At 40.1% G+C, this 16,614-nt stretch overlaps 2 protein-coding genes across 2 annotated transcripts; both read left to right on the forward strand.

Annotated features, from left to right (window-relative positions):
* The first annotated feature begins 1 nt into the window (after window position 1).
* LOC126406394 (carbonyl reductase [NADPH] 1-like) lies at window positions 2-4,638 on the forward strand. The gene is made up of 7 exons (XM_050070618.1): window positions 2-141; window positions 971-1,090; window positions 1,463-1,632; window positions 2,974-3,081; window positions 3,177-3,385; window positions 3,553-3,606; window positions 3,908-4,638. Exons 2-7 carry the CDS (start codon window positions 978-980, stop codon window positions 4,079-4,081), a joined length of 828 nt encoding a protein of 275 aa, XP_049926575.1. The 5' UTR covers window positions 2-141; window positions 971-977; the 3' UTR covers window positions 4,082-4,638.
* Window positions 4,639-5,905: 1,267 nt separating this feature from the next.
* LOC126406395 (carbonyl reductase [NADPH] 1-like) lies at window positions 5,906-10,167 on the forward strand. The gene is made up of 7 exons (XM_050070619.1): window positions 5,906-6,036; window positions 6,872-6,991; window positions 7,345-7,514; window positions 7,750-7,857; window positions 8,783-8,991; window positions 9,137-9,190; window positions 9,482-10,167. The coding sequence occupies exons 2-7, from the start codon at window positions 6,879-6,881 to the stop codon at window positions 9,653-9,655; spliced, it is 828 nt and encodes a 275-aa protein (XP_049926576.1). The 5' UTR covers window positions 5,906-6,036; window positions 6,872-6,878; the 3' UTR covers window positions 9,656-10,167.
* Window positions 10,168-16,614: the final 6,447 nt, after the last annotated feature.

Raw genomic sequence — 16,614 nt, forward strand, 5'->3', positions numbered from 1 at the left:
ACGCTGCGCAGTAAACCTCCAATTTTCTTCCCTTTTTATTGTCCCGTTTGTCTGCAGAGCACACCACTCCTCTCTGCAGCTCCACTCCTCTCTGCAGCTCCACCACCGCAGGTTCATTCAACACTACAAGACCAGCTCAGAGTAAGAAACCTCAATTACACCTCCTTGTTACACAGCGTGCAGCCTGCTAACATAAAAATGTGTATTTCAGTGTGTGTGTATTCGTTTGTAAACCTAACTGAAATGTGCTCACGATAGCCAGTCAGGATTATGTAACACAAAAAGAGCTGAATGCGTTATATATTAAGCTATTTAACTCTTGATATTACTTCATGTTTTTAAAGGTATAATTATATATGTTAGGTTCACACCCCAGCTACATGAGACATACATGACTGCAAAACCAGTTTGCATTTATCGTTAGTTTGTATCAGGGCTAAAGGTCATAGTTACACTCGTGCTGTGGCATGACTCTGCACTTTTTACTTTTACTCCTTTTATTATTAGCTTAGATTAAATAGTATTTTAAAGATTAATCTGTGGATATATTGTTGGTGTTAAACCACCTAATTTTACACTTTAAAGCTTTTTACATTATCACCCATTGACTTCCCACTTTAATGTTTTATCAGATTAAAAAGTGTCTGTTTTTGTTCACAACACTAGCTCACCAATCATTAGTGACTTATTTCAAATTTTAATAGATAATAGACAGTTTAAAGAACAATTGTCACAGTGCTCTGTGTCTCTGAAATTGTCACCATGACTCAGCAAATCTGATAGCAATCTCTTCCCATGGGTGATAACATAATGGACACAGAGTTTTGTGTGTGTGAAAGGCCCTGCCCTCTCAGCACAGAAAGCTGTGTGTGTGTGTGTTTTATAAAAAACCTCATGCTGCTTGAGTTTGTTTTTCTACTGTAAATCATTAATTTAATATGTGAGTTAATACATTGATCTCTCTCCTCAGACAGACCATGTCTACCAAAGTTGCCGTGGTGACGGGCAGTAACAAGGGCATCGGCCTGGCCATCGTCCGAGCGCTCTGCAAGCAGTATCAAGGAGACGTTTACCTCACCGCCAGAGATGTGTAGGTAGATCACCTGGTCACACCTGGACTGGGCTGATGTATGGGGCTGATCTCACTTTGCAAAAAGCCCTTTTTAAATTTTTTATATTAGCAGCAGAGAAACCTGACTGATGAAAGGGACAACAATTACACTACTGTTGTGAGGAATTATTATTTTATGCGAAAGCAGAGGTGGTCTGTACACTGAAATTTCTAAGCTCCCAAATTTATATGTCTGCAACCTTTTGAACTGAACTGAAAAACCAAAGCTGTTTTTATCAACACTTAAAAAACACTTAAAGCACACTGGTTCAAAGTGACGCCAACATGTCTTTGTCTTACAAGAGTAACCATAAAGTGAAAATATAGTCAAACTTTTTGCTCTTTTTGCAGCGGTCGTGGTCAGGAAACAGTGAAGTCTCTGGGCGAGGAGGGACTGAAGCCCATGTTTCACCAGCTGGATATCAACGATGTGAACAGCATCACCACGGCTGCTGCGTACTTTAAAGAGAAGTACGGAGGAGTGGACGTCCTCATCAATAACGCTGGGATTGCATTCAAAGGTAGAATTACAATTATATATTGATATAATATTATACTGCACTAGAGCCATGCACACAGTAATGTTAAAATATGTCAATAATACAACTGTGACTATTACTCTGACATACTGGATACTATTAGCACCAGCAGCACTGATCTTCAGTCTTATTCCAGTCATACTCAAATCATACTATAATATAATTTACCCATAATTACTTTTATCATTAGTTTTAGAATTGATTTTAAGATTTTATTGATTGTTTTTAAAGCCCTAAATGGGCTGGCACCCCCTTATTTAACCGAACTCCTGCACTTTCATGCTCCCTCCAGAGCCTTGAGATCAGCCAGTCAGCTATTACTGGCTACTCCTAGGACTAGGCTGAAGACCAGAGGCGACAGAGCCTTTGGGGCGGCTGCCCCTAGGCTCTGGAATAGCCTGCCCCTGCACATTAGGTCTGCCCAGACCCTAGAGGTCTTTAAGTCTTTTCTTAAAACCCACTTCTTCTCTCAGGCTTTTAACTCAGGTTGAGCTGGACACCCAAACATTTTAGCTTATTTTGATCTTATTTTATAACTCTTGTATTTTATTTTATTGTATTGTATTTTATGTATCTTATGGTTATTATTGTGGTGTACTATTAGGTACCTAATTGTATTTGCTTGTTTATTTCTATTGACCTGTTCAGCACTTTGGTCAACCTTGGTTGTTTAAATGTGCTTTATAAATAAAGTTTGAGTTGAGTTGAGTTGAGTTTTAGATTAGGAGTTATTAGTAGTAGGGTTGCACAATTATGGCTGAAATGACAGTCCCATTCATTGTCAGAATCAGAATCAGAATCAGAATAGGATTTATTGGTGCATATATTAAACATACAATAAACCTATTAAGAGGAATAAAAAGAAAAACTCGGCAAAGTACTGTAACACTCAATAACATGAATATAGAATAGAAAAGTTGCAATAAAAATATGACAAAGATACTTTAAAAAAGGACTATAACATAGCAAATATGTGCAATAAAGCTGTTCCAGAATAACAGCTGTTTATGCAGGATGTGCAAAATTATTAACCAGGGAATGTGCAAAAGTTTACAGTAGAGCAAAGTTTTGCTCAGCCTTAAGATTACTTTTATTTATTATAATCATTCATCGCTTTTTTACATTTTATTATATATATTTATATAATTTATTTTATGTTTTGTTAAATAAATCACACTGATAAAAGGATAGACGCTCACTGAGACAAGACATCCCATGACGTGACTTTTTGCTGTTGTTTTGAGCTGTGACTGTGAATTGAGGGTGACTATCAAGAAGGAGGTGACAGTGACATCATCTCTCTCTCTCTTTTGCTCTCCTCAGCGGCAGACACGGCTCCGTTTGATGTCCAGGCAGAGGTGACCCTCAAGACAAACTTCTTTGCCACCAGAGACATGTTGACTCACTTCCTGCCGCTCATCAAAGCTGGAGGTAAGGACACAGATCTGGACCAAGTCTGCTGTGCGCCCCTGACGTTTGGTAAGCAGTTAAAAGCTTTAAAAATCCTCTGTGTGTGTGTCTATAAGGTCGGGTGGTGAATGTCTCCAGCTTCGTCGGCTCCCGTGCTTTGAACCAGTGCTCCCCGGCTCTCCAGCAGCGTTTCCGCAGCGAGGACATCACAGAGGAGGAGCTGGTGGGACTGATGCAGCAGTTTGTTGACCAGACCAAGAAGGGCGAGCACAAGAAGGGTGGCTGGCCTGATACAGCGTACGGCACATCTAAGACTGGAGTGACGGTAAGACCCAGCAGTCTTTCTGTCGCATCTGTGGAGCTGTAGCTCAAGTTTGCAGATCTTACAATGGATAAGAAAGGAATTCAGGGACCAAAGATTTGAGCAGTGCTTCTCTAATGCCTCACTTCCTTTCATAGAAGCAGTAATTATGTCTGTTTTTGTGTGTTTAGACCCTGTCCATGATCCTGGCTCGTCGTCTGTCCAAGGAGAGGCCAAATGACGGGGTAATCATGGAAATATAACAACTTTTAACCATCTCTTAGCTTCTCTTTATCACGTGTTTCTTTCATATCTTGTCTTAATGTCTTTACGTCTTCTGTACAGCATTTTAATTGCCTTGTTGTTAAAAGGCCTAACATTAATTTAAATCATAAACACAGGGAGGGTGCGCAGTGTCACCAACAAATTAGAAAATGAGGGATTTTAATCACAAAAACGTCAGTTTGCCAATTTTGTGGTTTTGTTTCCAGTGAAAGCTTCATTGCTAACATACATTTTTGTTGCATTTATTATTGTTTTTGACAGATCTTGCTGAACGCCTGCTGTCCAGGTTGGGTGCGCACCGACATGGCCGGTCCCAAAGCCCCCAAGTCACCAGATGAGGGTGCTATCACGCCAGTCTACCTGGCACTGCTGCCACCTGGAGCTACAGAGCCTCACGGAAAATTTGTCTCTGATAAAGAAGTTCAGGAATGGTGAAAGAGCGAAAGGGGCCTGCGTGTGTGTGTGTGTGTGTGTGTGTGTATGTGTGTGTGTGTGAGAGTAGATGAAAGAGTGTCAGCATTTCCACTTCCACCCTAAATTGCCAAAAACATCCATACAACATTGATTTGTTATCCAAAAAGAAACGTAGTCCACTATTTGAAAGATTTGATGCAAGCATCACACCGTCTGGAAAAACTATTTCATTTAAAGTGTTAAAGGAACACAGAGTTCAGCAGTTTAACCAAATGTTGACAGACATAGAACCAAAATAACTTGTATTTCAGGGGACACTGATGTATGTGATGTGTGTGTGTGTGTGTGTGTGTGTGTGTGTGTGTGTGTGTGTGTGTATTGGGTTTACATACAGCAATAATCGATCTGTGTAAGTGCCAGCTAATTCCTGGTGTTTTGATAACACTCTAATTCATCACTTTGCCTTTGTTAGAATAAACATTTTTATATTTTGTACATGGACAAAGGAAAACTTGCCTTAACTAATAAATTGATTAAATGTGAAATCAACGAAAAATAAAATGCTTTTCTGACAAATACCCTGCTTTTCTACAGTGTGATGATTTTTCATTATAACGTTACAGTGATTTCAAGCCAAATACAATAAATAAACTTAAAAATTAAAACACTGTCAAAATGTTGATTAATTATTAAGGACATATTTGGAACAGGACAAAATACAAACACTGACATCACATCTTTACCACAATCTAAAAATATTCTTAAATTATAAAAACAATTACAGATAAATTGGACTAGCTAAAGGGAGCTTGAGGTCTCTTGAACAAATATGAAACAATCAGGGGAAAGACAAAACCTGACAGCTCCTTCGGTTCTGTCAAAGCATGGATACCAAGAGGCGATGCTCAGTAGAACGCCCCATAGCAACAGACTCGCCCATGGTTTCGTCCTACCGCCGCCATTTTGGACTGTCAGCAGACCTTAGCAGACCCGCTTGCATACAGAAACACACAGACAAACTGAAGTATATCGCTATTAATTATGCTTACAATGCTACTCACCTCGTGATAGCTTGGTCACAGCTGCTTTTTCACGTTTTTGTAAAGCAAAATATAGACTTTAAAAAAAGAAAAATCTCTACATATTACATCCACTTATGAAAAGATTAACTTAATTACTCCTTCAAAATCACCCCATAAGCCAATCTACCAAAAAATAAAAATAAAAAAAATCAATATTTTAACTAGACACACATTAATGGCGACGTCACATAGTCAGGAATAAAGATTTATTTACAGTTTGTACAGTAAGGGGACAGTAATAATAATAATAATAATAATAATAATAATAATATATAGGCTATTTTAATATGATATATTTTAATGCTAAAGCAGTAATCAGTTCTGATATAAATGGTCCAAGAGGCCATATATAGGCCTATATATACATATATACATATATCTTCCCACGAAAACTGGCATATTAAATTGATATTAAAACACTTTAAAACGTACACCTCTGTCGGGATCCTTCGGGAAACGGTGGAAGGCCAGGTGCGGAGTGTTCCACTGATGGTTGTTGCAGTTAATTGCACTACACTGTTTTCTTTTACTTTTTTTCTCCTCTCTTCTTGACATCTTGCATGTTGTCTGGGTGCAACAGTCCAAGCTCAACAGTCCAAAATGGCGGCAGCGCAACAGTCCAAGCTCAACAGTCCAAAATGGCGGCAGCGCCCCTAGTGGCTGTTGGCAGAAATTTAACAGAGCTTCGCCTCTTGGTATCCATGCTCTTTGGTTCTGTGGCTGGTGCCCAAACCCACGTGGTTTCCATGTTTTTCCGGGTATGCGCACTGACACTGCGCAGTAAACCTCCAGCTTTCCTCCCTGTTTTTTTGTCCCATTTCTGTGCACAACACCTGACTCCTCTCTGCAGCTCCACCACCGCAGGTTCACTCAACACTACAAGACCAGCTCAAAGTAAGAAACCTCCATTTTATCTCCTTGTTATGTAGCGTGCAGCTTGCTAACATAAAAATGTGTTTGCATTCATTTTCATACCTAACTGAAATATGCTCACGATGATGAAACGTCCTCTCTTTAAAATGAATGTGTTATGAAATAAGCTACTTCCTGTCTTAAATGGACAATTATGTTAGGTTAGGTTCACACCCCAGTTACATTAGACACGTTTGACTGTAAAACCAGTTTGCATTTATCGTTGGAAGTTTGTATCAGGGCAAAAGGTCACAGTTGCGCGCGTGCTGATGGCATGACTATGCACTTTTATCCTTAAAGGTTTTATATTTTTAATGAATTATTATTTTAGATTATAGTAATTTTCAAGATTAAACTGTGGACATAATGTTGGTGTTAGACCATGTCATGTTACAGTTTAAAGCTTTTTACATGATCACCCATTAACTTCCCACTTTTAATGTTTCACCAGATTAAAAAGTGTCTGTTTTTATGATTAATAACAGCTCACCAGTGATTGGTTTCTACAGTTAAATTGTAATAGATTGTAGAAAATTTAAAGAATTGTCACAGTGCTCTCTGTCTCTGAAATTGACATCATGACTCAGCAAATCTGATCTAAAGCTCAGCCAACATGGTTGACAACATAATAGACACAGAGTTAGAGTACGAACGTGTGTGTGTGTGTGTGTGTGTGTGTGAGAGAGAGACAGAAAGGTCCTGCTCTCTCAGTTGTGTGTGTGTTTAATATGAAGCTTGTGCTGCTTGAGTTTGTTTTTCAACTGTAAATTATTAATATAATATGTGAGTTAATTAATACACTGATGTCTCTCCCCAGACAGACCATGTCTGCAAAGGTTGCCGTGGTGACAGGCAGTAACAAGGGCATCGGCCTGGCCATCATCCGAGCACTCTGCAAGCAGTATCAAGGAGACGTTTACCTCACCGCCAGAGATGTGTAGGTAGATCACCTGGTCACACCTGGACTGGGCTGATGTATGGGGCTGATCTCACTTTGCAAAAAGTCATTTTTTTGCTATAAGAGCTGCTGCAGAAGGGAAACCTGACAGATGAAAGGGACAACAGTGACACTAGTGTAGTGAGGATTTAGTATTTTATGGGAAAGCAGAGGTGCTCTGTACACTGAAATTTCTAAGCTCCCAAATTTAAATCATGCAACATTTTGACCTGCAAGGTTTTAGTCAGGCAAACATTCACGTGAACAGAAAACAGGCTGTACATGTATCTACAGACACAAAATGACATTACACAAAATAATAATAATATTCAAACTTTTTGCTTTTTTTGCAGCGGTCGTGGTCAGGAAGCAGTGAAGTCTCTGGGCGAGGAGGGACTGAAGCCCATGTTTCACCAGCTGGACATCAACGATGTGAACAGCATCACCACGGCTGCTGCGTACTTTAAAGAGAAGTACGGAGGAGTGGACGTCCTCATCAATAACGCTGGGATTGCATTCAAAGGTAGAGTAACAATTATATATTAATATAATATTATACTGCACTAGAGCCATGCACACAGTAATGTTAAAATATGTCAATAATACAACTGTGACTATTACTCTTAGTGATAGATTAGTAGTTATTAGTAGTAGGGTTAGGGTTGCCTTTTGCTGTCATATGGAGCTGCGACTATGAATTGAAGGTGATTATTAATAAAGAGGTGACAATGACATCATCTCTCTCTCTCTCTCCTCAGTGGCAGACACCACTCCGTTTGGAGTCCAGGCAGAGGTGACCCTCAAGACAAACTTCTTTGCCACCAGAGACATGTTGACTCACTTCCTGCCGCTCATCAAAGCTGGAGGTAAGAACACAGATCTGGACCAAGTCTGCTGTGCGCCCCTGCTGTCTTAATACACAGCTCAGTGTACAGTTTTTAAAAAAAATGGTTGATCTAATCATGGTTTCTATTCCAACTCAAACTCACCACAGAACAAACTCACATTTAGTCTTTTGTGACTTTTGTTAAAGGTGACGAATTAGTGTGACAAGGAAAAACTAAGTTTTATATTTGAGGATCATTTGAAAAATGCATGATTATCATATCATCAAATTTGGATTATATTTAAGAGTAATTAAAATGATTGGATTATAGAATTTCAGGGTTGGTCTTTCGATCCCAATTAATGGTAAGCGGACTGCACTTATCGCACTCTTCTAGTCGTCCAATCACTCAATGTGCTTTTACTCTACAGGTCTCATTCACACACACACACACACACACACACACAGAGTCACACACAGTCACACACTGGTGGCTGAGGCTATCTTACATGGTGCCACCTGCTACTCAGTATCCATTCATACGCACTCACACAGCGATGGAACAGCCATCGGGAGCAATTTGGGGTTCAGTATTTTGCCCAAGGATACCTTGACATGCAGACTGGAGGAGGCAGGGATCGAACCCCCGATCTTCTGATTTATGGATGGTCCGATCTACTTCTGAGCCACGGCTGCCCAGTTAATGCAAAGTCAGTTACTGTGCATCCCTCTGCTGACCAGTGCTGGAATGTAACTTGGCATAGGTACAAATATAAGGAACTTTTACTTTACTTGAGTATTTAATTTCATGCTACTCTGTACCTCTACTCTTCTACACTTCAGAGTGAAGTATTGTACTGTTTACTCCACTGCAACGTGAGACACACATAGAGGTTTGGTAAGAAGTTAAAAGCTTTAAAAATCCTCTGTGTGTGTGTCTGTGTGTGTGTGTTTGTGTCTGTAAGGTCGGGTGGTGAATGTCTCCAGCGTCGCAGGCTCAGGTGCTTTGAACCAGTGCTCCTCGGCTCTCAAGCAGCGTTTCCGCAGCGAGGACATCACAGAGGAGGAGCTGGTGGGACTGATGCAGCAATTCATCGAACAGGCCAAGAAGGGCGAGCACAAGAAGACCGGTTGGCCTACTACAGCGTACGGCACATCTAAGATTGGAGTGACGGTAAGACCCAGCAGTCTTTCTGTCGCATCTGTGAAGCTGTAGCTCAAGTTTGCAGATCTTACAATGGATAAGAAAGGAATTCAGGGACCAAAGATTTGAGCAGTGCTTCTCAACATATATCATGTCTGTGTGTGTGTGTGTTTAGACCCTGTCCATGATCCTGGCTCGTCGTCTGTCCAAGGAGAGGCCAAATGACGGGGTAATCATGGAAATATAACAACTTTAACCATCTCTTAGCTTCTCTTTATCACGTGTTTCTTTCATATCTTGTCTTAATGTCTTTACGTGTTCTGTACAATTGCCTTGTTGTTAAAAGGCCTAAAATTAATTTAAATCATAAACACAGGTAGGGTGCGCAGTGTCACCGGAAACAAATTAGAAAATGATTTTATTCACAAAAACATCAGTTTGCCAGTTTTGTGGTTTTGTTTCCAGTGAAAGCTTCACTGCTAACATACATTTTTGTTGCATTTATTATTGTTTTTGACAGATCTTGCTGAACGCCTGCTGTCCAGGTTGGGTGCGCACCGACATGGCTGGTCCCAACGCCCCCAAGTCACCAGATGAGGGTGCTATTACTCCGGTCTACCTGGCACTGCTGCCACCTGGAGCTACAGAGCCTCACGGAAAATTTGTCTCTGATAAAGTAGTTCAGAGGTGGTGAAAGGGTGAAAGGGACCTGCGTGTGTGTGAGAGGAGATGAAAGAGTGTCAGTGTTTCCACCATTCGAAAGATTTGATGCAAGCATCACACAGTCTGGAAAAACTATTTCATTTTAATTGTTAAATGAACACAGAGTTCAGCAGTTTAACCAAATGTTGACTAACATAAAACCAAAATAACTCATATTTCAGGGGACACTGATGTGATGTGTGTGTGTGTGATTACTGCTTTATATGCAGCAATAATCGATCTGTGTAAGTGCCGGCTAATTCCTGGTGTGGTTACAACACTATTTCATCACTTTGCCTTTGTTAGAATAAACATTTATATATTTTGTACATGTACAAAGGAAAACTTGCCTTAACTGGATCAAATGGAATAAAGCAAAATCAAAGAAAATAAAATGCTTTTCTGACAAATACCCTGCATTTCTACAGTATGATGATTTTTAATTAAGACTTTACAATTTTTTCATGTCAAATACAATAAATAAATTGAACAAAATAACAGAAACACTGTCAAAATGTTAATTATTGAGGACACATTTGGAACAGGACATAACACATAAAATTAAGATGTACATATAAATTCACAGATAAATCGGACGAGCAAAAGGGAGCTTGAGGTCTCCAGGGATGTGAAACAGTTAGGGGAAAGACAAAACTTTCTCCACACTTTGATTCTTCTTTATCCAACCTTTTCTTCTGGCACACTTGGATGACAACCTTTGTGGGCCCCTTGAGTGTTTAAGTGGAAAAAGCTGCAACCTTTAATGAAACAGACTGATTCATGGCTGGTTAAACGTCTGAAAAGCAAACTTGAAGGAACAAGGTGATGTAGCCAAGTATTAAAGTCAGATTAGAATATGGTATTTGCATTTTATTATATATATTTTTCTTTGGTAGGTTGTAGTATTCTTAATTCTGAAATGTGAAGAGTGTTGCCAGGAGAGATATGAGTGAAGGACAGATTCACCAGGATCTAGTGACGCCTGGTGGTTAAGGTGGGCATTTCATAAGAAAATAGATATTGTATTACTGACATTTTTATATTGAAAGAGAAAAGCACAAATGTGATGTAGTATGTGCCTCGGGAATTATCAGATGTGTTTGATTTCCATTACAGAGCTATAAAAGGTAAGTGTAGGTTGCCTTTGATTTGCAGTTTAGTCTGTTGAGCATGCACCTATTAATTCCTATTTATAGACACATTTATGGAGAGAGATAACGACAAACACAGAGCCAACAATAAATGACAGTCTCCCTGGAGAAATATTAATAGAGCTGATACATGACACAAATATGGCTTTATTTATGAGCGACATATGTGTTTGTGTGTGTGGTTTATTGAGGTTGATGTACAGTAGCTGCACCCTGGGAAAAGCAATAAACCCCAGGCTTCATCTGAGGTCAGGTGTCACTGTCACGCAACATTCCTTCACCGAAATCTCACATTTTATCCATTAACTTAACAAGTTCCTCCAAGGTTATCTTCTCAACTGTCGCTGATAACTATAGATTTGAATCATATCTGACACCCAAAATCTTTTGAGATGGAGCTCCCTGAAGTGAAATCTTATCAAATGGGGGTCCATGACCTTTTAAGTATCAGTTTAGTGGTCCTTGACATGAAAAAGTTTGAGAACCACCGCCCTAGAATATCGTGCGTTTTAAGTGTGTAATTTTAGGTAAACTTTTAAGGTAAACTTCTGCAGCCCTCCAAATTTCCATATTGAATTTTAATATATTTAATATAGATATATGAATAAATGTTGCCGAAGATATGACCTTGGTATCCTCAACTGCAGCTACAGCCCTCCTTTCATTATTTCTTTACAAGCTCAAATGATTAAAGAAATCAAAGAAACGAAAGACCACTTTTACGACTTTACTTATTTCACTGCAGTCAAATGTAACTTACACATTTGCCTGAGGTGTTCTGTATCATTATCCATCTACAAATTGTGTTACATATGTATGTGCACCTGGATTTTCACATCTTTCTCTATCACCTGAATGAAATCCAAACGCCCAGAGCGCTTGTTAATGCAAAGCAGGTCAGAGCAGAAAATCTCATTCAGGTGGAGGTTCATTGTTTCATTTTGTATAAAAATGTTCCTGTGGAGATCATGATTTTTCTGCTATATCTCTCAGTGAGTCTTTGAGTCAACACCAAAGTGGACTGTAGGAGGCTGTGTGGTGTTGCTAAATGCTGTGTGTGTGAGTGTGGGAGTTGTAGTCCTGTCAGACGACAGTAAAACCCTGATTACCTTGTAGATAAAACTAATCCACGGAGCGAGAGGGACAGAGATGGTAATCCTCTAATCCCAGCTATCTGCCAGGGGAAACCCCATCACACACATGCTTTGATAATCACAGTGACCACGATAACTGCCAGTTGTAATTGCTGCAAGAGCATTATAATTACTTTATTGATCCTGCGGTGGGGAATTCCCTCAGACCTGAAACACAAGTGAAGCAACATACAGAGATCAATACCAGCACTGTTCACATTCAATACATGATAAGGGTCTGTTTTTCTGACTGATAGTAATCTAACTGAATAGATAAACATTTGACACAACTGATATTTTATCCATCCATCCATCCATCCATCCATCCATCCATCCATCCATCCATCCATTCATTTTCAACCGCTTATCGTAAGCCGGGTCACAGGAGCAGCAGGCCGAGCAAAGTGCCCCAAATGTCCCTCTCCCCAGCAACGCTTTCCAGCTCCTCCTGAGGTATCCCAAGGTGTTCCCAGGCCAGACAAGATATATAATCCCTCCAGTGTGTTCTGGGTCTGCCCCGGGGCCTCCTACCAGTGGGATGTGCCAGTAACCCTTCTAACTGGAGGTGCCCAGGAGGATCCTGATCAGATGCTCAAACCACCTCAATTGACCCCTTTCGACATGAAGGAGCAGCGGCTCTACTCCGAGCTCCCTCTGGATGTCTGAGCTCCTCACCCTATCTCTAAGGCTGAGCCCAGACACCCTTCGAAGGTCATTCTGACCACCTGTATCCATGTCTTCATTCTTTCGGTCACTATCAAAGCTCATGACCATAGGTGAGGGTTGGGACGTAGATGGACCAGTAAATCCAAAGCTTTGCCTTCCCGCTCAGCGCTCTCTTCACCACGATGGTCCAGCGCCAAACCGCTAAGCCATCTCACGCTCCATTCTACCCTCACTTGTGAACAAGACCCCAAGATACTTGAGCTCCTTTGCTTGGGGCAGTAACTCAATCCCAACTCAGAGGTAGCAATCCACCGGTTTCCAGCAGAGAACCATGGCTGGAGGTGCTGACTCTCATCCCGACCGCTTCACACTCAGCTGCAAACCGCCTCATTGCATGCTGGAGGTCACAGTGTGATGAAGCTTACCATTGGCTTCATCACACTGTGACCTCCAGCATGCACTGGAGCGGTGCATGACAATATTTTGTCTTAAGTAAAATAGGTTTCTCAGGGGCTTCATGAGTATTGCATTCTAATTAGGGTGAAGGAAAGCGATAAAGTGACAGCACATATAGGACACATTAAAACTCAGATGGATCTGAAAATTGTATTTCCCTCCAGACATCCTGACTGTATTAAAACACAGAAATATGATTTTGCATTGATACATTTTGACGTACAATTAACTGAATAGTTTCATTATGTTTTGTAGTTTTTGTGTATTTGTGTTGTGTTTAAGTTGTTTTTCTGTCTTTTCAAAGTATGTTTTTGACCAGACCACCTGTTAGGGTTGTTTGCATGAAACCCTACTTTTTGTATTTAATTTAATTTTGTTTTTTTTTACGCTCCCTTCGTCCCAGCTGGGATTTGATCCAACAATTCACACATTCTTTCCATGTTTCCATGTCCTCGTGCAACACTCCTCCACAGGAAGATCAGACTGAAGGAAATCTGCAGATGAAACCCTTCATGAATATTTAGAAAAAGTTTTTAAAAAAGTTCCAAGAGCTGTACAACTGCACACAGTAATAGCTGTGAATCTGTAACACGTTAAAAAAATGGTACCCTGTGGGCTAAAATAATAGAGCAGTAATACTCAGACTTTGTCAGACTTCTTGTCCTTAGAGACATTCTGACAGAGCAGAGTCTGTTCTACACATTAAGTGATATAAGAAGTTGCCTAGGGCCCCCTGGTCTAGAAAATATGTATTTTTTAATTACCAAGACAACAGCAAAATAAAAATGAACTTCTTAAATAAAATCTGACGACATTTTTGCCCACAAATAGTGACAAAACAAAATGGACAGTTAAAGCAGGCTAAAGGCTGATTTATGGTTGGGCATGCATGCCACACTTTGATGAGTGTTGCCCAACAGAAATTAAACAGCTGCATGTCGTTTTCAATTTATGCTCCGGCAAAAGGTTAAGACATGGTCATCTTAATGGAAACCAGAGACCCCCTGTGTTTTTACGAGAGAGTCTATCTCTGTGGTGTTCAGTGAAACAGACTCTGCAGTGTATGTGTTCACACCAAATCATGCTTAGGGCTCCCACAAGTCGAGGGCCAGGCCTCACTTGACCTTTACATCTAATGTAATTATAAACCCCCAATACTGTAGCTTTTCAGGTTGAGAAGCTGGTATAGAAATGTGTAAATAATCATAATAAAAAAGGACTTTATTTGTGATTAGGATGAAAACTTTATCATATCAGCTGTGAGCAACTCTCACTGGCCTATTTGATATTTAAAGGTCAGAATCATATTGGTCTAAGTCACATATCCATTGCATATCTTCCTGGAAACACCAATTAAAACCTGCCATATATAACCTTCCCAAACAAGCTGCTGTGAGCCCACAGCTGATTCTGCACACCTGCTGCAGCTGAAGATACTGAACCTACTGTGCTGCATTAATATTTCATGATTGGTTATCACTTTTTGATAGAGTTGCCAGGTTGTGAAGAATCCCCCTCCAGTATCACACTCACTGTGTCCTTTTAGGTCTTTAATTGATTAGGAAGACCCCATCGATGGCCTGTTTGACCTCTTACCCTCTGGAAAAGGGCTGCAGGGCAAATCTATTTAAAGACAACTCATTAGCATTTACACCTGCAATTAATGATTTATCAACATGTTGACTGGCAAACTTTTGCAACAAAAAATAACTAGAATTTAAACTCAAGACCCTTTGTTAACAAATTACCATCATTTAGCAATTAGTAAGTCTTTCTCAAATTAACTGATGCCTATAAACCCCGTATAAATGGCTTATCAGAAGATGGTACCCCACGAAGGCATGAACTTATCATGACTCTCATTCAGTGACTACATATCACACTCAGTAATTGCACCGACTTTTCTGATAATCCTCTCACAGCCTGCTGTTGTTCTCTTTTGATCAGTTCTCCTGGCAGCATGTGAGGACACAGCCATGCACACTAATCCTCCCAAAATCACAAGAATCTTGTCAAATATTAAGATTTAAGCTTCTTAGCATTTTCTGCATTTTTCTTTTTCATTGATACGTTTGTGCTAAATCCCAGGCTGCAAGGAACAGAGTAAACCCACCTAAACTATGTATAAATTTAGAGAACAGAGTTTGCAAACCTTCTTAAACTGTCAGAGATTATTAAGACATGCATTTGTGATAAAAGCCTGATACACGGTGTCCAAGTGATAAATGTAATGTTGAAACTATTGTTCAATTTGAAATGTGTTTTTTTTTTTTTTTGTCATGGCTGCAGGTTTCATTTTCCAGTACACAGTTCTGAATGGCGTCAGGTGGTGCAACAGGAGATACTGTAATCCAACAGAGATCATGAATAAAGTTAAAATTTGTTCTAAAGTTTGTTCTCAGCTAACAGACAAGGGAATGTTTCTTTTTTGGCTGACCTCCACCTGATCTTTTGAAGTACAGTTCGCCAAAGCAAAACTGCTTTTCACAGTTTTATAATTGGAAGTGTCTGTTGTGTTTGTGCCTCAATTTGGGTTGCACCATCTTTTCTATTGCAGAAGCATTGATTTAATTTCCAAAATATGAAGTAGGACTGTTATTATGAGATTTTAAAGAGGCAATAAGTAAGATTTTCAATCACAGTGTGTCTGCTGGATGCACTGATAATATTTCTGATCAATATCAATAGCTGAAGTGTTCTGGGGACGCTGTAGAGTGAAAAACACAACTCTCTGTCTATGAGAAAAAACCCCAGCAAAAAGTATAATTGGCAAAGAACAGTTGTGAGGAAAATGTGCTCATTTGTTCTGGGGTTTTAGTTGGTTAGTCAGTCCTGTCTGAATTGATATTCCAAGGTTGACAAGTGGGAACTCTCCTTCAGTGTTTCATTAGCAAGCTGACCACACCATCAGAGGGATTAACAGTCACTGTCTTGAGCTTCCATCCTTTCAGGTGGTTCATCTGGGGACTCATGTGGAGCCTCCTATTCAGCCAAAGACAGTGGCTGCTGCTTTTGGTGGCTTCAGAGAGGGACATGATGGTTTTTGTTTGGGCCTCATGGGGGTAGACAGTGCTGGCAGTGCAGTTTCACTGGGACCTGTGAGGTGGGGGGGCCCATAGAGAGAGTGGGCCTCCAACAATGTGTTGGGTGGAGAATGGGCCCTTAAGAGTGACTGCCAACTTGGAAATTTGCCTGTTTTCAAAGAAGAACTCTCATAACCATAACTTGCTAAAAATCATCCAGTTTTGTTGTTTGTTGGTCTCAAACATTCGTCTGCAGCTTGGCAGGTGTTGCACCTAGGTGTCATGCCGTCAACCATCTCCTCCACCTTCCGACGACAAAATCAGTTCATATAGCACCTCACTTCAGAAATGTTTACACAATACATATCAAACATACAAAAGAAACATATTCGTGGTTTGCAAAAACATACAATACCATCATTTTTTTCTACCAACTGGGCTGCAGTTCTGCAGTTGTAAATGTTAATGAGTTTTCTGTAAATGGATTATGGCCCAGACGCCCTGCAGCCCTTTTCCAGAGGG

Source organism: Epinephelus moara, chromosome 19, assembly GCF_006386435.1.
Source record: "Epinephelus moara isolate mb chromosome 19, YSFRI_EMoa_1.0, whole genome shotgun sequence".
Taxonomy (NCBI): Eukaryota; Metazoa; Chordata; class Actinopteri; order Perciformes; family Serranidae; genus Epinephelus; species Epinephelus moara.

Bases quoted from the DNA above. Each gene is read 5' to 3' on its own strand.
- LOC126406394 (XM_050070618.1), top strand. From the start codon at position 978: ATGTCTACCAAAGTTGCCGTGGTGACGGGCAGTAACAAGGGCATCGGC. The intron at 3,082-3,176 runs GTAAGGACACAG...TGTGTCTATAAG, and splicing joins GCCGCTCATCAAAGCTGGAG to GTCGGGTGGTGAATGTCTCC. The intron at 3,607-3,907 runs GTAATCATGGAA...TGTTTTTGACAG, and splicing joins AGGAGAGGCCAAATGACGGG to ATCTTGCTGAACGCCTGCTG.
- LOC126406395 (XM_050070619.1), top strand. From the start codon at position 6,879: ATGTCTGCAAAGGTTGCCGTGGTGACAGGCAGTAACAAGGGCATCGGC. The intron at 6,992-7,344 runs GTAGGTAGATCA...CTTTTTTTGCAG, and splicing joins TACCTCACCGCCAGAGATGT to CGGTCGTGGTCAGGAAGCAG. The intron at 9,191-9,481 runs GTAATCATGGAA...TGTTTTTGACAG, and splicing joins AGGAGAGGCCAAATGACGGG to ATCTTGCTGAACGCCTGCTG.